The 23,977-nt window shown below is 44.0% G+C and overlaps 1 protein-coding gene across 1 annotated transcript in view; it reads right to left on the bottom strand.

The window, feature by feature from the left end:
- CETP (cholesteryl ester transfer protein) overlaps positions 1 to 13,682 on the bottom strand; it is a 62,290-nt gene extending 48,608 nt beyond the window's left edge. The window contains exons 1-5 of the mRNA XM_056526218.1: positions 13,600 to 13,682; positions 12,805 to 12,926; positions 9,264 to 9,378; positions 5,895 to 6,026; positions 4,808 to 4,878 (exon numbers count right to left, since the gene is read on the bottom strand). Of these exons, the coding sequence (XP_056382193.1) occupies positions 4,808 to 4,878; positions 5,895 to 6,026; positions 9,264 to 9,378; positions 12,805 to 12,916 (430 nt within the window). The 5' untranslated portion in view covers positions 12,917 to 12,926; positions 13,600 to 13,682. The remainder of the gene's footprint in view (positions 1 to 4,807; positions 4,879 to 5,894; positions 6,027 to 9,263; positions 9,379 to 12,804; positions 12,927 to 13,599) is intronic.
- Between the last annotated feature and the right edge of the window lie 10,295 nt (positions 13,683 to 23,977).

Here is a 23,977-nt window from a genome sequence, read left to right as displayed (position 1 = left end):
TTGGCCTGTACCTCAATCAGAATCCTTGTAACCTCAGATTCACACTACATTGTGATGAGTCTGAGGTTAGCTTTATGGATCTGAAATTGAGGGGTGATCCATTGAATTCCATGGTCACCACCTTTACTTATCGTAAGGGACTGGCCACGAATTCGATACTGCAAGCAGGATCGTGCCATCCACCACATGTGGTCAAAAACCTCCCGGTGGGAGAAATGATCAGAGCTAGGAGGAACAACTCCACACTGGAGTTGTTTGAAAATGAAGCGGAGGACATATCAGTTAGATTGAGACAGAGAGGATATCGGACTTGGTCATTGGACCGAGCAAAGGATATTGCCAGGGGAAAAAATAGGTCTGATTTGATACATGGCACGAAAAAATCATCATCTCAGGTTACCAAGAGAGACAGGGAGGTTAAACCCCTTGTCTTTTCCACAAATTATAGTCCTGATTTCAAACCAATATGTAAAATTATACTCTGATGGTAGCCAATGATAATCAATATATAAAAATCTTTGAACATGGGTATAAATTTGTGCCACGGAGGGCTAAAACCATCGGCCAATATGTCTCCCCCTAGTCTTTTCAGTTCAGGTGTGGAAAAGAAACCCACTTGGCTCAAAACCAAGGGTAACTTTAAATGTGGACATTTAAAGTGTATCTGTTGTAAAATCATGAAGAATTCTAAAACTTTCATGTCCACAGTTACTGGAGAAACATTTGGTATATCAGAATATATCAACTGTAAAACGAGCCATGTGGTTTATTTGATGACATGCAATATCTGCCAACTACAGTATGTGGGGTGCACCTCCAATTCCCTGAAGGCTAAGACCAGAAAACACCTGTCAGACATTCCACATTTCCAGTCTCGACACCTTTCCATGGTTAGTAAGCATGGTTATTCTGGTCTTGGCCTTCAGGGGATTGAGAGGGTCACCCAAAATATTAGAGGAGGTAACATTAAACAAAAATTACTGGATAGAGAAGTCTTCTGGATCATTAAACTTCAAACTAGATGTCCCCTTGGTTTAAATTTAAGACAAGATGTCATTCTCCATTATTAATTTATTGTTTCCCCATAGGATGTCACTTTTCATTCCCAATGTACTGTTTTTGTATAGGTAGTTGGATTGGGGGAGGAAGTCTATTCTTGTTCTCATTTTTTCTCCACATGCAATAAATAATATATATATAAAAGAATATTGAATAATATGCATATTATATGTGGGATATTTGAGACAACTAAATTGTTCCATATACATCCATATGTTTATGTGCGATCCTATTGTATGATTATTAGATACTTCCAATGTTTTATGAACGGACATACAACCATATTGGTTGTCAAAAACCTGTTTTGATATGTATAAGGCTGCTTTCACACTACAATTTTTTAAACATCCGTAGGAAGATCCGTGGGAAAATCAGCTGAAAACGGCAGTAACAAAAGTCTATACGTCCGTTAGAAAATCCCATTATAGTCTATGGGATTTTCTAATATCCGTATGAATCTGTTATAGTCCGTTATTGATAACGGACGTTAGTTTGTTACGGAAGATAGTTACGGAAGAAATAGTTCATGAACTATTTCTTCCGAAACTATCTTCCGTAACAAACTAATGTCCGTTATCAATAACGGACTATAACGGATTGATACGGATATTAGAAAATCCCATAGACTATAATGGGATTTTCTAACGGACGTATAGAATTTTGTTACTGCCGTTTTCAGCTGATTTTCACACGAATCTTCCTACGGATGTTTAAAAAGGAGGATTTTGTAGTGTGAAAGAAGCCTAACATGACATTAAGTTAAACATAGGTTGACCATTTCACTTTATTGTTATTAGATCACACATATACATATGTAATCTGACATTTTGTAATTTGCTTTTGTATTTTTAGTAAGAACTAATGTATTTTTCTATATTATCACTTGTGAATCAAGTGTTTTAATGTTTTGACTATTGTTCACATATATGCGTTTTTACTATGTTTGCTAGGTGGAGGCGAATAAAGGATTAAGCCCTGGGAAGGTTCCCATGAGGGCGGATTCCAATCTTCCCCTCCATAAAAGTAACTCACTTGCACTATTGTTTTGTATGACTAAGGCCGCTGAGTGCGGCTGAAACGCGTCACCTTGTCATCACCCACTGTTACTGCTGAATAAAAACCGCATTGCTTGATATCCTGCGCTGGACAATCCTATTTCTTTCTACATGAGGATATGTACAGAATATGGCCGGAGATGGTATACCTAAAAGTGGACCTGACTGTGTGCTGATACGTACTGACAGACATGTGTAATTTGATTATGAGAGTCGATTGTGATGCATACCACTTAACCTGTACCTGACACCGGCAAGCAGAAACTACTATAATTACCTTGTAACTGATTTGTGATTTGTATGAATGAATGTATCAATATGTAGGCTGGCTGACTTACAATCACAGCATACCTGCTGCCAGACAACCCCCCCCCCCCGATGTGCAGGCGGCGCATGAAAGAGGCATTGAACCTCCGCCTCCGGCGAACACCAATCTCTAATCTGACTGCAGCTCCGGTCCTGCTGCAACCCAGAGGGGAGCTGAAAGAGGGCTGACCCGGCGCCATAGTTGAAAGTAATGCGGCAACAAACATATCAGAAGTATAAATGATGATGTAATGTTTGCCAGTGCAGTGGCTAGCCAGCGCTGAATTACCCTGAAAGCAGTATTAACCCTACCGATCACCGCACTTAAACATGACAGTATACAGTAATGCCACGGCGGGCAGACAAACACCATGGCAGGCTGAAATACATCAAGCCGTTACTCCGTATTAACTGGGTACCAGAACTCACGTATCATGGCTGACTGGACAATTTTGTACCTCCTCTCCTCTGAGCTAGTAGCAGTGCTTCTGGTAACAGAGAACAGCATGAACACAAGACATGCCCCGAGTAAAAGAAATGTGGGCATTATATAGGCCCACGGCCCTCCCACAAACACAGCCCTGCGGGCTTAATCACTTATGGGAGCTTCTGGAGAATAAAGCGCTTGGCTACCTCCAACAGCTCTCAATGACAATATAGGGCAGAGCACACATATGACTGCCGCTTTGTTCATCCGGTAGAATCAGGACTCGGTCCTCGAGATTGCAGGATGTCCTAGCAGTTGGACTCATGTGGACAGCTCTTAAAGGGGTACTCCGCCCCTAGACATCTTATCCCCTATCCAAAGGATAGGGGATAAGATGTCAGATCGCCGCAGTCCCGCTGCTGGGGATCCCCGGGATTGCCGCTGCGACACTGCCCTATCATTGCTGCACAGAGTGAGCTCCGCCCCTTGCCCCCTTAATGCAAGTCTGTGGCAGGGGGCGTGATGACCGCCACGCCCTCCCATAGACTTGTATTCAGGGGGTGGGCCGTGACGTCACGATGCTCCGGCCCCTGTATTGCCCATCATTACGTGCAGAGCGAACTCACTCTGTGCAGTAATTAAAGCACAGTACCGCAGCGGCGATCCCGGGGCTCCCCAGCAGCGTGGCCGCGGCGATCTGATATCTTATCCCCTATCCTTTAGATAGGGGATAAGATATCTAGGGGCGGAGTACCCCTTTAAGTCTTAATGGTGGGACAACCCTTGTAATAGGTGCTGACGGGTGAACAGTAGCAGCTGTACCTGGTATTTTCAGTTCATTTGAATGAGACAGAGCTGTAATAAACTGTAATACCAGTAGACTGGGGAGATGTCACTTGCAAGAGTGTTGTTGTTTTTTCAAACAATTGATCGGTAGGAGAACTGGAACCTATCCTGAGAATAGGCAATCAATTTTGAAGGACCAGATAACTTCTTTAAATTTCAATTATACAATTTTATTTCAGTTTATAAGGAATTTGCATGATCTTTACTTGCTAAGTCTGGTGTTCACTTGTAAATCCGTAGAAGAAACGATTTCAAAGTCAATAGACTGTTCAACCTTCACACTAATTACCCTGTAAGAAGTATTAACCCTACCGATCACCGCACGCAAACATGACAGTATACAGTAATGCCACGGCGGGCAGACAAACGCCATGGCAGGCTGAAGTACACCAAGCCGTTACCCTGTATTAACAGGGTACCGGAACTCACATATCATGACCGACTGGACAATTTTGTACCAAACACCAAGACCTCCTCTCCTCTGAGCTAGTAGCAGTGCTTCTGGTAACAGAGAACAGCATGAATGCAATACATGCCCTGAGTAAAGGGAATGTGGGCATTATATAGTCCCACGGACCTCCCACAAACACAGCCCTGTGGGCTTAATCACTTATAGGAGCTTCTGGAGAATAAAGCGCTTGGTTACCTCCAACAGCTCTCAATGACAATATAGGGCAGAGCACACATATGACTGCCGCTTTATTCATCCGGTAGTTTCAGGACTCGGTCCTCGACATTGCAGGATGTCCTAGCAGTTGGACTCATGTGGACAGGTAATACGTCTTAATGGTGGGACAACCCTTGTAATAGGTGCTGACGGGTGCACAGTAGCAGCTGTACCTGGTATTTTCAGTTCATTTGAATGAGACAAAGCTGTAGTAAACTGTAATACCAGTACACAGGGGAGATGTCACTTGCAAGAGTGTTGTTGTTTTTTTCAAACAATTAATCGGTAGGAGTACTGAGAGACAGACCCCAACCATTCTAATTTTGATGGCCTATCCTGAGAATAGGCAATCAATTTTGAAGGACCAGATAACCTCTTTAAATTTAAATTATACAATTTAATTTTAGTTTATAAGGCATTTAAGGCATTTGCATAATCTTTACTTACTAAGTCTGGTGTTCACTTGTAAATCTGTAGAAGAAACTATTTCAAAGTCAATAGACTGTTCAACCTTCACACTAAAAACAAAAGATAGTAACAGATTTTAGGTCAAAAACATCCCTGAAATGTACATTTTGCAAATACTGTCAAATTTATTACTCTGAATTATATCTCGGGTTAAAGGGCCCCAAGGCTATGCTTGCCTTTAAATACAATTTTAGTTATATATATATATATATATATATATATGTGTGTGTGTCTTACAGTTAAAATTAGCTTTTAGTTACTGTAAAACTGGTTTTCCCTAGTGAAAACTAGTTTTGACTGAACATCTTTGTGAAAACTAGAATTGACTGCTAGAATTGACTGTTCTTCCCCAGTGAAAACTAGTTTTGACTGATTGCCTTTGTGAAAACTAGAATCGACTGCTTTTTCCTAGTTAGGAGACGTACAACCAATAAGAATCATTCTCAAGCACCACGTGTAAGCTTGGGGAACGTTGCACGTGTGAGCTAGATGAACTTTCATCTCAAGCGCCATGTGTAAGCTAGATGAACTTTGACCTCTGTGGAAAGAGTTTGAACTGAGTCATTTTGTTAAAACTAGTTTTCTCTACTTTAAACCAGTTTCAATCGATTTTCAGTTTTTGATAAGCAGTAAATTCTAGTTTGTACAAAGGCATTCAGTAAGTATTCTAGTTTGTACAAAGACATTCAGTAAATATTCTAGTTTGTAAGAAGGTGTTTAGTAAAAACTGATGTTTCAACAAAGGAGTTCAGTAAATACTGGTTTTAACTAGGTAAAAACAGTCAATTCATGTTTTCACAAAGGCATTCAGTCAAAACTAGTTCTAACTGGGGAAGAGCATTCAATTCTAGCAGTCAATTCTAGTTTTCACAAAGATGTTCAGTTAAAACTAGTTTTCACTGGGGAAAAGCAGTCAATACTGGTTTTTACAAAGGCATTTAGTCAAAACTAGTGAAAGGGTCTGAAGACTTTGCATTGTAATATACTGTCTATCTATGGTATTGTACACTAAAATTACAATATTGTCTATTATTTTAGTATTATACAAAGCAATGTGTCTACTTACAACCAGGCCCCATATCCATAGTTCAGAGTTCCTTTGAAAGATGCACTGACGTTTTTGATCATAATTTCAATAGCATCATTCTCTTTCAGCTCCACTTCACTGTTCTCTATCGACAAATTACTTATCTGGATACTGAAGCAGATACAGGTTAGTTAGGGTGAAAACAAACTAAATGCGCGGGCAAATGTGTCGCCAAACTTGTGCAGTGATTGGTCGTATCGGATCATTTGTTTTCACCATTAATATTCTTATTAAACACAATAAATAAGCAGTTATGGCAATTTGTATGATTGGTGGATTGCTGGTGATGGGCTAAAGTTTTGAGTGTTACTGTCTATATTAGTGGTATCAAATTGTGGCCCTCCAGATATTGCAATTGTGCTGCAGCCAATACCTGTCCGGGCATGCTGGGAGTTAAAGTTTTGCAACATCTGGAGGGCCACAGTTTGAGACCTCTGCTCTGTATGGACAATGTAATATGTACTGATATTCTGCCTATACACATGTGGTTGCCCAATATGGGAGGTGTTACCCTGTGCTCCTGCTGTCCTGTCAGGCAGCCTCCTTCAGTGTCCCCAAGGCCCCCTGCACTTGTTTCCCCATTGTAAATATGTTCCACTGTATAATGTGTGTCTATCACTTTAAGAGTTATACCATGTGATATGTCATGTGATTGTTACCCAGGAGGTACCAGTGACCAGGTGATCCCAAGAGTGACCTATGGTCTCCCTGCTAGTCTCCCCCATATAAGCCCTGGGGGGAGCTAGCTGTCGCTCTTTTGCACCAAGTCTTTGCTAAGGTCAGTCATGTCAGGTGTGTCCGGAGTATTAGAGGCCTCAAGTCAAGTCCTGCAGCCACAGTCAAGTGCAAGTAAGCTAAACCTGCAGCATTGTACGTCATCAGTCATGTCAAGACAGTCTCTGTCAAATTGTCAAGCAACGTGAACTGCACCAAATTATCTAGTCCTACTACAAGTCCCAGCAAGCCCTTAAGGTCTCTGAGTCACTGGTCACCTCCTTGGGCTTTGACTAAACTGTATAGACTTTACCAACTGTCTACCCTCAGTAAAGCTACTGTTGTCTGTAACTTGTAACTTGCAGCAAGGTCTCATAGAAATCAACAGCTGTATGTCCTGGAGGAAGTTGTGTTGTTTTTCCACAAAAGAAATTTCCCATAACAAACCTCTCCTGCTCTGTATCAGTTGCTTATCGTCTATCCTGTGGATAGGGTATAAGTAAATTGTCACCGGAGATCTCCCCCCTCTGATAACTTATTCCTGGGTCCAGTAAGCCGTAAATCATACTACATTATGTATTTAGAATTGTGTTACTAGAACAACATAAACAACAGAATAATGTCCCTCTGAGGTTGGGTTCACATGTAGTATTTTTGTCAGTATTTTAGGCCATCACCAGGAGTGGATCTGACACAGCAAAAGGTACAAATATTTCCAAAATAGTTTTTTCGTGGTGGTTTCACTTCTGCTTTTGGCTAAAATACTGACCTAAATATAATGTGAGAACCTAGTCTTACTTTCAATGCAGAGTATTAAACCTTAATAGTGGAACTATGGCCATTACAAATATATGGCCGGACTATATCCCACAACTCGAGGCTTGTCAAGGGGCATCACAGATCGGAACATTGAGGATGTTAAAACTACGTTTTCAGTTTAATGTATCTTCCACTAGATGTCAGTGCAACCAATGTAGTACTATTGTGAGTGAAACCTTTTTCTCATCACTATTTACAGTAATGGGGAAAGGTTTATGCAGTAATATAAGGAAGTATTACTTTACTGAGAGAGTAGTGGATGCGTGGAATAGCCTTCCTGCACAAGTGGTAGCTGCAGATACAGTAAAGGAGTATAAGCATGCATAGGATAGGCATAAGGCTATCCTTCATATAAGTTAGAGACAAGGACTATTCATAGTATTCAGAATAATGGGCATACTGGATGGGCCAAATGGTTCTTATCTGCCAACACATTCTATATTTCTATGTACATACCGTGCAGACTTGGGTTTTATATACCAGTGCCCTCACACATGCAAGATTATTAGGCTATGTTCACACTGCCGCTCTGCTCTGCTTAAGGGAACTCCGTCACTTAGTCTGTTAGGACAGGAGTTAGATGGAGAAAAAAATACTGCATGTCCGATCTTATTTCTTCGCTCAACTCCTGTAAAATGCTGGATGCCCACCGGACCACATTTAGGTCAATGGGATCAGGAGGACCTGGCCATGTCAGTTGTGCTCTGACCCATTCAGGGTCTGTTTGGAGCAAAAATAAATAAAAAGAGCTAAACGGGCCCTGAACAGGTCAGAGCACATTAGCAGTATGAACAGAGCCTTAGACCTCTCACATATAGATACTGTATATTAGGAAATTACATAGTGCAGAATGTACAACATATAGATCTAAAATTGAAATGACCCAGTACTCAGTGCAGCCCATTCTGTGGTGGTATAGGTCCCTATAATTTCTGTGTGGGCCCCTGTATTAAAGGAGGGACTCCTCCCTTAAATTATATGTTTCATTATGATAGCTCAATTGGTCATACAGTGACCCCCTCGATCTACGATGGGCCCGACATACGATAATTTCAACATGCGATGGCCTCTCAGAGGCCATCGCATGTTGAAGGCAGCATCAACATACAATGCTTTTGTATGTCGGGGCCATCGCATAAACGGCTATCCGGCAGTGCAGACTGCTTTAGCTGCCACCGGATAGCCGTTTACGGTGCCCCGTGTGCTGCGGTGACGATCACTCACCTGTCCTCGGGGCTCTAGAGCGTCCTCTTCGGGATCCCCTGCATCGCCGGCACTCTCCTTCGTCGTCATCACGTCACCGCGCAAGCCGTCCCGTCATCCAAAGGAGCGGCATGCGTAGTGGCGATGGAGAGCGAGGATCCTGGGAAAGCAGTGACATCTAGAGCGTCGGGGACACCCCGGGGACGCGGCGACAGCGATGGAGGGTGACATCCAGGGCAGCGGTGACAAGCGGTGACGGTCCGAAGCAGCGGGGACAGGTGAGTATAACTTCCTATTCTTTACATTGCACGGATCCCTCAACATACGATGGTTTCAACAAACGATGGTTCATTTGGAACGGATTACCATCGTATGTTCAGGGACCAATGTACTGTATTCTAAAACACAATTCCTCTTCAAATTAGGATGTGTGCTTGCTGTCAATGAATGTGAAAAGTCTCATTTACATTTTGAGGCTGAAACAGTATTCCAGTTTAGCTCTGCTCACAAAGTGGATAGTGTGACCCAATATAGCCACTGAGTGTTGAATGTGCTGTATCGTATGTGTATCTTTCAGTAAAAAAAAGAATTATATAATACTGTGGTTCTCACTTAGTTAAACCATAGGTCACTTTCCCCAAAAAGCTGACCGATTTTTCTCCAGTGATGTTCGGAAAACTTGCATGTCTGAAGGCGGCCTGGATAACTTCTGTAGTCTTTTCATTCACTGGAAAAGCACATGTAGATGTTAAACCATCAATAATGAAGAAAGGTACACATAGTATTATTAAAGGGGTACTCCACTGGAAAACATTTTTTTTCTAAATCAACTGGTGGCAGAAAGTTGAACAGATTTGTAAATTACTTCTGTTTAAAAATCTTAATCCTTTCAGTACTTATCAGCTGCTGTATGATCCACAGAAAGTTCTTTTCTTTTTGAATTTTCTTTCTGCTCTCACAGTGCTCTCTGCTGACACCTCTGTCCATTTCAGGAACTGTCCAGATTAAAGCAAATCCCCATAACAAACCTATTCTGCTCTGGACAGTATAACTTCCTGTGGATCATACAGCAGCTGATAAGTACTGGAAGGATTGAGATTTTTTTTAATAGAAGTAATTTACAAATCTGTTTAACTTTCTTTCACCAGTTGATTTAGAATTTTTTTTTCCCAGTGGAGTATCCCTTTAAAGGGGTTCTCTGGTGGAAACCTTTTTCTTCTTTTTTTTTTTTTTTTTTAATCAACTGGTGCCAGAAAGTTAAACATATTTGTTAATTACTTCTACTAAAAAAAATCTTAATCCATCCAGTACTTATTAGCTGTTGAATACTAATGAGGAAATTCTTTTCTTTTTGGAACACAGAGCTCTCTGCTGACATCACGAGCACAGTGCTCTCTGCTGACATCTCTGTCCATTTTAAGAACTGTCCAGAGTAGGAGAAAATCCCCATAGCAAACATATGCTGCTCTGGACAGTTCCTAAAATGGACAGAGATGTCAGCAGAGAGCACTGTGTTCCAAAAAGAAAATAATTTCATCTGTATTATTCAGAAGCTAATAAGTACCGGAAGGACTAAGATTTTTTAATAGAAGTAATTTACAAATCTGTTTAACTTTCTGGCACCAGTTGATTTAAAAAAAAAAGTTTTCCACCGGAGTACCCCTTTAAGCCTAACATAAAAAGGAGCTGTAGACAGATAACATAGCTAAACCATTAGATAGATCCAGATAGATTCCATATATTGTCTCCTCCTTTACATATTTTACACCAAAAGAAGGAAGAAGAATGAGCCATGGGGCGCAGTTTCCTTATTCCTAGAAAGGTTGCTCTCCAGAGATCAGGTCTGGAAGTGTATAGGTATATTATTATAATAATATATTATCAGGGTGTGGTGTATAGAAGTGGGTGTAAATTATAAGGAGGTGTAAGCAGTAAATTCACTGTTTTATGCTTCTGCCGTTTCCTGTCAGTCAACCAGAGCCTTCTGTAATAGCCATGCCACAACTTTCTGCCCATACATCGCCATGTGAATGGTTACCAGGCTTACATCACTTATAATGACAGAGGAAAGATGCACCAGCCATATGTTCTCTGCAGGAGAAGTGTAATATTACATTTTCACCATAAAAAAAATAGCCAGCAAATAATTTATGTTAATACCAAATCTGACAGAGCGTCTGTCCTGGTTTATTGAGGAAAACCCCCTTCACATTCATTGTATACGGACACGTGTCTACCTGAAATAACCCAGTAAATGCAACACACTGAGGATCATAGTGCAGGAGGGGTTGTTCCCGGAAAGCTTTGTCCATGTGATATTTTAAGATAAATATTAAATGTAGCACAAGTTTATCTGTGGCTTAGACTAAACCTCTGGTAAATACATTTCAGTACACGTGCCTGCAGTCTGTACACTAAGAAATATAAGCTGACAGGTGTATCCTAGAAGCAGTTTCAGAATGTTATGTAAGGGACAAGTTTCTATTAGGTTAACTCAGGGCTGGTGCAAGGATTTTTTCCACCCTAGGCAAAAGCTAATTTTTCCGCCCCTTGTCCCCGTCCATTGCCTCTGCCCTATGACACACCCCACCTTACTACTGGGGTGACACACTGTAACAAACCTCCTCCTCATGGGGCGGATGTATGGAGGCGTGTGCAATGTCAGGATGCATGACGGACCTGACCTGCCTTTCTTGCCTCAGAGGTAGCACTGTGCTCCTCCAGCAGGCTGAAGAATGCACATTATTTTGGTACTGGGGGGCAGGTGCTTTATATGAGCAACAGGTGCTTTGGATGCTGGCTGGCTACTAACTATCATGCAGGGGGCAGAGCAGTGCCCCCATGAAGAGGGAGATCTGGGCAGCTGCCTATTTTGCCTATAGGCAGAACTGGCCCTGGGTTAACTTATGCCAATGCCGCTCTGTTCCTGACTCAACCCTGCGCTGGGAGGTATTTCTTGGCTGCAGTGATGACGTGCCAGTGTACCTACATGACCTGTTACGTGGGTACACTTTAATGCCGCAGCACAGTGTACACAGACCTGCAGGGAAAACCGGAGCCGCATTGCTACATCTATCAGTAATTGATGTTTTGGTGTATTATGCCACTTCCCCCTTTTCACAACCTTTTATGCATTTGCTTTTAAATCCATTAGACAAACAAGATTTCATAATCATAATACTCTTATTAACATACAGAAAAGTAGTTTGTTGTCAATTGTTAGAAATGTCAAATGGATTATGAGAGTAATAACACTACAAAAATCTCTGATCAACGAAGCCCCAGTGACTCCAGTATTTCTAAAAATCCACAACATATTGGTGGACATTGGTTTACCATGTAAATATTCATAATTTCTAAATTTCAAAATTACCCATTGGTAAATAAATACCCTAATTTACTATTCACCAAATAATTCTTAAACTAAAATGTTATTTATACTACAAATACAGTGAGGGTTCAGTATATTAAATAGATAGGTTCAATTCAAGTATAGCTCTGCCACCTGGCAATTGAGAAGGGATAAGACACTAAGGGTGCATTCCCACACACACAGGATCCGCTGCAGATTTGAATTTGTACAATACAAAGTTGCGGATTGCAAGTTGGAAAATCTGCAATAGCGGATCTAGTATGATCCAATAGTGATTCTTAATCACATGGTTACTCTCACAAAAAAAACCTGTCCCAACATGTTTCACCATATCTAAAAGACAATTGCACATGATGCACCAATGCCTTAAACTGGGGGGAGATAATGGAACAGTTCCTTTAAATATAGGTTTATATATGTTTACACAGAGCAGACTTGTTATAGAAATATTTGATTTGTGCATCTGAATTCAACGTGTGGTGTGATTTAAAAAAAATTAAATTTACTAATATTTTTATATTAACAATTTTTTTTCAGTGGCAGAAATTTGTGCACCAAAATCTGGTCCTAACTGCAACATGCCAAGTGACAGGGAAAAAGTTGTAATTTAGCTATAGCAAATAAACTCAAATATTTCTAATGTTCATATTTACAGACAGTAAAAAAGTTATACACAATCTAATAAAATCAGCTTGTCTACCATAGATATAGAGGACTTTAAATAGCCTATGAGATGAGATGGAACATGAAAAGGTTCTTACAGATAAAGCAATAACTTACACACTAGTGCTGCTGGCTTTGTCAACCTGCAGACTATGCCAGTCTTTTGGGGGGACTCGCAGGCTGATGAAATTCTCAGAAAGTAGATGGAGAAGAGGATCACTGGCCACATGGTGATGGTCCTGCACACAGAATACTAGTGAGATCTGGTTCTTGGTTCTACAAATGTACATAAAAAATGCACAGGAAACTGCACATTCCCTGAACATCCTCAATTTCCTTTGTGTTTAGAAAGGGACACAGGGTTATCCATTTGTTACAATTGCTGGAAATGGGCCACAAACAGTGAGATAAGAGAAATGTCACCTTTTACTATAAGGTTAACAACCAAGCTACAAAAGTGAATGGGAAAAATGGCAGCAGAGGATTTTTTCTTAGAATGTCAACTAAAAGTTATTTCCAGAATTCTTGCACAAGTCAAGGAAATACTCTCCCAGTAAAAGTTAGTCCTGCCGAAAACACTAGGGTTATTTATTAAAGGTCCATTTTACCCTCGACCAATGAACAAAACTTTTACAGTCATAACATTTGTATATACACAACATATTCACAGTGCTCTGGAACTAAAAGTATACAACTAGTTTTCATTTTTTTCCTCCTCACCTTTTAGTAGCCATAACTATTTTGTTTTTCTATCCACAGACCCATGTGAGGGCTTTTTTTTGTGGGGGACCACTTGCACTTTGTAATAATACCCTTAATTTTTTCCATAAAAAATAGGCTTTAAAAGAAACTATTCTAGGTTTACGTAAAGAAGATATAGATCTGGTTGGATTGGCTTGGTGTTGATGAGACCTTCAGATAACCCTTGTCAGCTTCAGGTTGAGGAGACTGCGGTACAATTGGCTGTCCTGAAACACCAGGTTGTGCCTAAGGAGGAGAATCCAGACGTGTTCCTGACTCCACTGCTAAGGTTCCTCTCATCTGCACGATCTACAGAATTTTTCTGGATTTAGAAACAATTCTTTGGGCACTGTTAAGCCTCTGCTAAACACAAGTCATATGACCCATATGTTCTGCCCACTTTTCCACGCTCGCCTGCTCTACGTTTTTGTCCCATTTTTGGTTAAATGTTTTGGTGTTTACCCCTGTGTTTCCCCTCCATTTGGTTTTACCTTTCTGGATTACTCTTTCAGGGTCTGTGGAGTCTCTGAGCAGATCAGAGCTGTTATTTGATTGGGCCAAGGGTCCTTCTGTGGGAAAATCAAGTTCTTATAAAGAGCAAAAGCTGATGTCTGAGTCCAGGTCAACGAGTCAAGCCCAAGAGTGAGGACCTGAAGGAGAGATGAAAAGAAGTCTCACAAGGTAGCAACAGGAAGAAATGAAGGATTCAACAACCCTTATCTGTTCATTAAGTGCAGGTGTAATGAAATAAGAAGGCTCATGTACCTCATAGGAATGGGGAGGAGCTCCGTGGGCACATGTGGTTGCCAGTTGTTGAGGTATAAAGCAAAGCGCTTTATACAGAAAAAGAAGGATCAAAGAAAAACTTTAAATATGATTGATCCTACAAGGTGGACATATAAAACACCTCAAAAAGAGTTCAGTGATAGGTAACTATATTGTGCAATTAGTAAAACAGGGTAAAAACATTTATGCAAAACAAATAAGTTTAATTAAGTTAAAATAAGTTAAAATACAATCAAACTAATTAACATAAAAAACAATTATATGCACCAGCTTGCAGTTCATAGAGTTACCCACAAGATGGCTCTACCACACACAAATACCATCATAACATCTTTAAACACAAGAGGGCAGCAGAATAACTCTAAATACGGTCAGGAAATATATAATAGCAATCATTTATACCAGTAAATCAGTAACAATATTATACACACATACTGTATGACTCCAGACACACTTTGAGGCTCGACTGCACCTCAACAAACACTCAGGAACTAAGAGAGATAAGAGACTCCTCCCATGGTTTTATGGGGGAAACTCTGGTGGGGTCCCATTGGTCACATTTAAGTCTCCTTAAATGTGGCCCAGGGGACACTGCAGGGAGGTTGCCTGACAGGGCAGCAAGGGAACGGGGTAACAACTCCCATACTGGGCCACCACAAACTACCCCTCTTAAACACAGCCATCTTTGTCGCCCAGTCCTGGAGGGCGGACGACTGGAAGTGGCCACTGGGGCCTAGACTGACAGTTCCTGGGGCATTATTGTTGAATGTCTTTCACAGGTCTGAATATAAAGAACTGAGCCGAATCCATATAGCTTTTTTGTTAAAAACGTCCATACATGCTCCTTTCAATAACGGGACATAAACATGTGGGATTCATTACCCTCATAACTACATTTTTATCACATTTAATATACTTGAGTCAGATCAGGCTGCCTGAGGCTTTCTACCTGATGCCTTAACTACTGGGGCCCCTCAGCACTAACCACTTCTCCCCAGAACTCTATACAGTGGTCCCTCAACATGCGATGGTAATTCGTTCCAAATGAACCATCGTTAGTTGAAACCATGGTATGTTGAGGGATCCATGCAATGAAAAGTATAGGAAGTTATACTCACCTGTCCCTGCCGCTCCGGACCGTCACCGCTGCTCTGGATGTCGCCCTCCATTGCTGTCGCTGCATCCCCGGGGTGTCCCTGCCGCTCTGGACCGTGTCTGCTGCCTGGGATTGTCGCTCTTCATCGCCGTCATCACGTCGCTGCACACGCCGCTCCTATTGGATGGTGGGACAGCGTGCGCGGCGACGTGATGACGACGAAGGAGAGCGACGGCGATGTAGGGGATCCTGAAGAGAATGGTCCGAAATGTCGGGGACAGGTGAGTGATCATCACCGGACCACACAGGGCAACTTAAACGGCTATCCGGCAGCAGCTGAAGCAGTCTGTGCTGCCGGATAGCCGCTTATGCGATGGCCCCAACATACAAAAGCATTGTATGTTGATGCTGCCTTCAACATGCGATGGCCTCTGAGAGGCCATCGTATGTTGAAATTATCGTATGTCGGGGACATCGTAGGTAGGTTGGGGGGTCACTGTACATGTTTTTATATAACATACAAGTGTTACCGGGAGGCGTGGCCAGGAGGTTGAGATGAGCGGTCGCACACTGTAGGTGCTCCCGCTCAGAACCTGCAATTTACCCATCCTGAACAGAATCCTGGAGTCCCTGACCCCACTAACTCACTTCAGAACCCAAACTATGGCCCCTAAAGTGGACCCGACTAATAATAAAGACCGCATGGCGGTAGATAAGCTGCAATATTTCGCCCGCACTGAAAAGCAAGATGGTGCCGGGCAGGCCGGAGCGCGCCCTTCTACCTCAGCTACAGAGCCACATGGCGCCTCCTCACTGGAAGGGGTCTCGGATGCTCCGGAGTTAACACTACGAGAGGTGAGCGATCCCCTCCTCATTGCCATACAGATATGCAAGACCTCACTCACCGGGAAGATGGAGGAGATTAAGGTGGATGTGCGCCTCCTGCGGCAGGACATGCAGAACCTCTGCGACAGAGTGGCGGAGACAGAACACTGCATCGCCACACTTGAAGACACGGTGGCCCCCCTTCTTGCCTCTCTCCATACGGTGCAGGACCAGCTGGAACTTGCCAGGCAGAAAAATGACGATCTTGAGAACCGACTTAGTCGGAACAATATCCGGGTGATAGGCCTACCCGAATGTGCTGTGGGACAGAATCCCAGGGCCTTTGTGGAGGGCTGGATCAAAGACCTCTTTCCGGAGGCATTTGCGGTGGAGTGCGCTCACAGGGTACCCTCTTAACCACCGGTGCCTGGGGCACCCCCCGCGCCAGCAAGCACCACCTTGCTGGCGCGCCTCCTTAACTGCAATGACAGGGACTTGATCCTACATTCAACGAGGAGATTACCTGAGATCACGGTCAACAGCAACAAGGTCTCCATTTTCCCAGATTTTTCATCAGATCTGCAACGGAAAAGGGCCTCCTTTACTTCCATCAAGTCCAGGCTGCGAGAGAGGGGTGTCCCATACTCCATGGCTTACCCTGCCCGGCTCTGGGTCATGGATGGTGACAGGACCATCTTTCTCTCTACACCCCAGGAAGCTGATGACTGGCTGAACACGAGAAGATGATCTTCACCGCTGTCCTGGACTGCTGACACCTTGGGTCAGTGCACACCTATTCTGACCATGCTCTTAGCGCTCCTGCTTCAGATGTGGGACCCCGTATGCCCCTGAGGGGCCAGGTACTGTGACCTTTTTCTGGAAACCTCCAACTTTTCCCAAGTTGTCCCTCAGACTGCACCCCTCCCCTCCCGTTGCCCTGTATTGCACCCCCCCAGGAACTGTTTTCCTCAGATGGAGGACGCTGCCCACCCCCCTGCCTCTCCCTGAATCTTCTCCGCTGTACTCACTGACACCTGGACACTTTGCAGTATCCATCCCTCCCAACTCCTGAACCTGGATATCCCCCGTTCCCCCCCCTCCGACCTGTCTCTCTATCGTACCCCGCGCCCCTACCATGCTTCCCCTTTTCCCCCATGACATCTCTCCCAGTTGGTTGCTGGACCTTGCACTTCTCTGGATCCCTGGAGGACATTGTTGTCCACATGCTCTGAAGGATGCTATGCTGCACTGTTCCCCATGTTACTTACCTTGTGGCACTCGTGCCCACTGTGCACTTAATAAGGGGGTTTCGGTGGGGTTGTGGGTGTGACTTTGCTCCTGTCTATACCCCTAAATTCTGCTGATCTTCATGTCTACCCTACTAGTTGTTCCCAGTGTTTATTCCTCCCTTTCTCTCCACATCTTCCAACATTCTTCCGCCCCACTCCTTGTGTGCTCCCCACTCTGGCCTGCTACAGCATACCAAATACCCCCTCCTCTCCCCCCCTTCTTTCTGTCTGCCGTACCACCCCTCCCTCCTCCTCTTTTGCTTTTTTGGCTCCTTATTCTTTTTGTCATGTCTCCCCCCTTTTTTCCTTTCCTTGACTTCCCTTTTCCCTCCACTTCCCTTCTTTTCTCATTCTGTCTCCTTTCTTCTTCTCCCCTTCTCCTGGCCTCCTGTTGTTGCACCCATGCCCTTCCTTGTATCTTTCATTTCCCCCCTGACTTATTTCTGCTACCTCTATTGTTCCTCCTTATTGTGTTAGTCTTTTCTTTATGCCTATATGCCCAGAACGCTTATTTGTACGTCTATTAGGGTTCCCCAGTTAACCATGTAACTACAGTTTCTCCCCACTAGATGGAGCTAAAGCTCTTCTGATGCTTCTTCGTCAGACTCACTGTTCTTTATTTGTTCATTTGTTTTGTGTTTTGTCCCCTAAGTTGTTAGGGGGTTTGCACTGTCTCCTTTCCTGGCCTCAGGAGTTCTCTACTTCATCTTTATTACATAGCCAACCGTCTACTCTATGTACCTGTACCTGTTTTGGTTTGTCACTGTGTGTTGTCTGGACGGCGCTAACATTGTTTTTATATTTAGCCTTCCACAATGGCAGTTCTTAGAGTGATGTCCTGGAACATCAGAGGAGACGGTACTTCACGTAAATTTGCCCACATCAGAAGGTATCGCCCGTATATTGTTGCATCACAGGAAACACATCTTACCCCGATAGGGCACCCCATTTATCTAAGCCATGGGTTTAATGGTCACAGCACTCCTTCCATACATCATTCTCTAGAGGGGTTACTGATCTTGTTAGTTGGTTGGTTAGATGGGAGCCAATCACGGTCCGCAAGGACAGGGGAGGCAGTTATATCTTTTTCCACGTCAATAATGTCTAGTTTGTATTTTTGTTCATCTATAACCCACCCCCGGCATCACTGGATATTTTACATAAAGCGGTGACTTTTGCTGCTGGCTACCCATCTGTCCGGTTTTATGTATGGGAGACTTTAACTTAGTTCCAGACCCTTCTATGGACCGTCCTAGTACTAGAGGCATTCCCCAGTCCTTGCCAGCATGGTTGGGGCCCACCCCTCTTTCCCAATTTTTAACAGAGGTAGGATGGATGGATATCTTTAGATCTAGGTAGACTGCGCTTAAGCGATACTCTTGTCATACACTGGGATGGAACACCTTGTCCAGAATTGACCTTGCTTGTAGTAACTTGCATCTTTTGCCTCAGGTCTCGGAAGTCTTGTATGAGTCCAGAGCTGTATCTGATCACTCCCCACTGGTGCTTGCTATCTCCATGACCAATTCTGGTACTCAGCGTAGGTGGAAGATACATCCATTCTGGCTTGACCAGATTGGACCTAATGACCGGATCCCAGATCAGCTTCAGGTTTTCCTCCAGGCTAATTATCTACTTTTTCAGTCTCTTTATAAATTGTTCCATGTCGGCAGTGATGCCGCTCTTTGAGACATGATATGCCCTCTGTGTGGTCTCCCAGTTGTTGCAGAATTCAAGTATCTGGGGGTGTATATCAATAGAGGGACTAGGACAAGGACAGAATTATAAACATACTATAGACATTCTGAAGACATGTTCTTTTAATCTGACTAGTATCCTTACTAGACAACTATGAAGCTTACTAGAAATTAGGAAGCTATGTAGACATTAGTTTTTTAGCTCCTTAGACATTTTTATAGCTCTCTATACATTTATGAGGCTAACTAGACATTAGTACAGCTCTCTATACCTTTAGTTTCAAGCTGACTAAACATTTTTGAAATCTCACCACATTTACTTTTGTTTTGCCACGATGAGTCACCTGTTAGTACACAAAAAGGGTATATTGGCTTGCCTGAGGCTCTCTACCAATAAGGTTAGCTACTAGGGTCTATCGGCTACACGCTACTTACCCCTAGAACACAACAGTATAACCTTACCTAGGTTACCTATAGAAATACGTGTTTAATTTTAAGCTCTCAAGAGCATCTACTGGCCAGGTAGAGCATCTCACACGTAATAAAGAGAAGAGAAATATGAGTGTACCTAACAGCGGCAGGAATTGAATAGGCTACAATTCCTAAAGTGTTTCTTGAGTGTGAGACATATTTTTATTCTGTGTATGTACTGAAGAAGATTGAGGTAGTACATTTAAGTGAGCACTTTAAGGTACTATGTGTGCAAGTAGTGCTTAATAGTTAGTCTTGATATCTTAAGGGTAGTTTACCCTGTGTAGTCCTTTGAGACCGTCGCAACACCACCTCAGAACATTCAGGAGTCTCTTCACATAACGATTCTGCAGACACTTCAGTCCCCGAGGGACCAGCTTGAGGGCTGGACACAGTAGTAACATCTTCGGTTGGACTGGGAGATTCTCTGAAGACAGATGGAGAAAGTGCAGTAGGACTGAGAGTAGCCACAGGAGCAGGACTGGTGCTGGGTGTAGCAACCAATGGTGGCTGACTGGATGGAGAAGCTATTAGTAGCTGGCTGGGTGGAGCTGCTATTGGCAGCTGCCTGGGTGGAGCAGCCAGTGGCGGTTGACTGGGTAGAGCTGGACATGGCATACCCCAATACATGGCAGGCTGATGAGGGGAGAACAAAGGGATGTCCATGGTAGGATGAATCCCTTCTCCAGGTATATATTCTCTCATTGGCCTTGCTGGAGGAGGAGTAGGAGGAGGTTGTCCAGGCAAACCTTCTTTGAGGCACGCTTTTATTCTATTTCTGTGGACCACTTCGGGCTCAAACCGTTCCTTCTGTACCTCATACACGTCCGTTTCGGGATAGGGTATTGCAGTTATAGTATAAGGTTCCGTTTCCCACAGAGAGTCTAACTTGTGGGTCCTGGGAAATTTTCGGAGCCACACTTTATCTCCAAGCTGCAAGGGCTGAGCTGATGCATGCCGATTATAATCCTTCTGCTGGCGGCCATAGACCTCACCCATTTTCTTCTCAACAATGTCTCTGGCTTCTCCTATCCTCCTTTGATGCCCACGAGACCCAACCTTGAGAGACTTGGGGGGAATTGTTGAAAGGGGCTTGCAACCCAAAGACTCGATCCTACGGCAACTAGCCATGTCGGCCCATCATCAGGAAGAAGGGGGTATACCCCGAAGAGCAATGAACAGTGTTGTTGTAAATCTCCAAGAGCTCGGGTAGTAACCGAGGCCACTCTTCGTGCTTTGATACAGAGGCGGCTCTGAGCATGTGGATGAACACTTGATTGATCCTCTCACAGAGACCGTTCCCCTGGGGATGGTAGGCTTTGGTCCGAAGTATCCTGCAGTCATGCAACTGGCAAAGTTCCTGGAACAACTGAGCTTCAAAGGCTGTTCCCCGATCCGTGAGGACCAATTCGGGACATTCGAGAGGTTGGATCCAGTGACTGTAGAAGAGTTGGGCAGCCGTCTTGGCGGTAAGGTCCTTGACAGGGACCACGACCACCCACTTGGAATAATGGTCCACCATGGTCAGGCCAGATCCAGGGCAACAATCCAGGGCAACAATTTGGTTAGGCCTTTCTGTGCGGATGGGATGTAAAGGGGCCCTGGCGTCCCTCCGGGGATTCTTAATGACGTTACACATGGAGCATTCAGCGCACCACTTCTCAGTTTCTCCCCGCATTCCTATCAATTAAAACCTTCTTCGGACCGTGGCTTCAGTCTTGTGGACTCCGAAATGTCCTGACCGGTCGTGGTATGTGTTCAGGACCATGGCCGTATCCCTTCGAGGGACTAAGATTTGATGCAAGCAGTCTCCGGAGACTTGGTCCAAGGAGTTTCGATAGAGCAACCCTATGTGCAGGAACAGGCAATTCCTCTGTCACCACAGCCGCTTTAATTCAAAGTCCCCGTGTGACTTGTGAAGCCGAGTGGGTATTTTCTTGTGAAGACAATAGTCCAAGAGATCCCCAATAATCCGACTCTCATCCATGTAGATAAATCTTCAGGGACTTTAACCCCTTAAGGACAGGGTGTATCCATATGCCCCCGTTTCCAAGTCCTTAAGGACACAGGGCGTATGGATACGCCCTGCACATTTCCGGCCCCAGCCGCTAGCTGGAGGGGAGCAGATGCCGAATGCCTGCTGAAATCGGTCATTATGTTCCCCCATATCGGCGATGACCGCAGATCGCTGGACAATTCAGTCCAGCGATCTGCTGCGGATTGTGGGTCAATCGGGTCTCCAGTGACCCGGTGACCCGGAATTACTGGCTGATCGGGGCCGTCTCTGATGACCCCGAACAGCCATAGCCAGTAGGGTTGAGGTGGCACTGGTGCCACCTCACGATCGCCCTGATTCGTCGGCCGGTTTCCCGGCCGACCAATCAGGGCGCCTGCTGTGGGTGTCACTCCCGCAACCCGCTTCGCCCCTCTTCCGGAGGATGTGAGCGGGTGCGGGAAGAAGACCCCGGGAACTGGGGACCCCGATCCCCGGCGTCCCTGTTGGGATCGGGGCCCCAGGAGCGACGGCGACAGCGGCGAGGGACTGAACTGACTCCAGCTGTTGCATAAATACAATCCCCAGCCAAAGTAGTATGCCTCCAGCTGTTGCATAACTACAAGTCACAGCATGCCCTTCCGCTGTCCGTACATGCTGGGGGTTGTAGCTTTTGCAACAGCTGGAGGCACATTTTTTCTATGGAAAAGTGTACCTTCAGCTGTTGTATAACTACAACTCCCAGCTTGCACAATCAGCTAAAGTGCATGCTGGGAGTTGTAGTGGTGCATCTGCTGGTTGCATAACTACAACTCCCAGCATGCCCGTTGGCTGTCGGTGACTGCTGAGAGTTGTAGTTTTGCAACAGCTGGAGGCACACTGGTTGTGAAACACTGAGTTAAGTAGCAAACCAGCGTGTATCCAGCTGTTGCATAAATACAATCCCCAGCCAAAGTAGTATGCCTCCAGCTGTTGCATAACTACAAGTCACAGCATGCCCTTCCGCTGTCCGTACATGCTGGGGGTTGTAGCTTTTGCAACAGCTGAAGGCACACTGGTTGCAAAACACTGAGTTTGTTACCAAACTCTGTGTTTCACAACCAGTGTGCCTCCAGCTGTTGCAAAACTACAACTCCCAGCATGCACTGATAGACCGTACATGCTGGGAGTTGTAGTTTTGCAACAGCTGGAGGTATTTCCCCCGCCTCCAATGTGAAGGTACAGGGTACACTCACATGGGCGGAGGTTTACTGTAAGTATCCGGCTGCAAGTTTGAGCTGCGGCTGCCGCAGCTCAAACTGCCAGCGAGAAACTACTGTGAACCCCCGCCCGTACGACTGTACCCTAAAACACTACACTAACACAAAATAAAAAGTAAAAAACACTACATATACACATACCCCTACACAGCCCCCCTCCCCTCCCCAATAAAAATGTAAAACGTCTGGTACGCCACGGTTTCCAAAACGGAGCCTCCAGCTGTTGCAAAACAACTACTCCCAGTATTGCCAGATAGCCACTGACTGTCCAAGCATGCTGGGAGTTTTACAACAGCTGGAGGCCCCTGTTTGGGAATCACTGGCGTAGAATACCCCTATGTCCACCCCTATGCAAATCCCTAATTTAGACCTCAAATGCGCATGGCGCTCTCACTTTGGAGCCCTGTCGTATTTCAAGGCAACAGTTTAGGGTCACATATGGGGTATCGCCGTAAATTGTGTTACAAATTTTGGGGGGTATTTTCTGCTTTAACCCTTTTTAAAAATGTAAAAATTTTGGGAAACCAAGCATTTTAGGTAAAAAAATTATTATTTTTTTTTTACATATGCAAAAGTCGGGAATCATCTGTGGGGTATTAAGGTTCACTTAACCCCTTGTTATGTTCCCCGAGAGGTCTAGTTTCCAAAATGGTATGTCATGTGTTTTTTTTTTTTTGCTGTTCTGGCACCATAGGGGCTTCCTAAATGCGGCATGCCCCCAGAGCAAAATTTGCTTTCAAAAAGCCAAATGTGACTCCTTCTCTTCTGAGACCTGTAGTGCGCCAGCAGAGCACTTTTCACCCCCATATGGGGTGTTTTCTGAATCGGGAGAAAATGGGCTTCAAATTTTGGGGGGTATTTTCTGCTATTACCCTTTTTAAAAATGTAAAATTTTTGGGAAACCAAGCATTTTAGGTAAAAATTTTTTTTTTTTTTACATATGCAAAAGTCGTGAATCACCTGTGGGGTATAAAGGCTCACTATACTCCTTGTTACGTTCCCTGAGGGGTCTAGTTTCCAAAATGGTATGCCATGTGTTTTTTTTTTTTTGCTATTCTGGCACCATAGGGGCTTCCTAAATGCGGCATGCCCTCAGAGCAAAATTTGCTTTCAAAAAGCCAAATGTGACTCCT

Source organism: Hyla sarda, chromosome 6 (assembly GCF_029499605.1).
Source record: "Hyla sarda isolate aHylSar1 chromosome 6, aHylSar1.hap1, whole genome shotgun sequence".
NCBI classification, from domain to species: Eukaryota; Metazoa; Chordata; class Amphibia; order Anura; family Hylidae; genus Hyla; species Hyla sarda.
The sequence above is the reverse complement of the archived record's forward strand: the minus strand, read 5'-3'. Positions and strand labels throughout refer to the sequence as shown.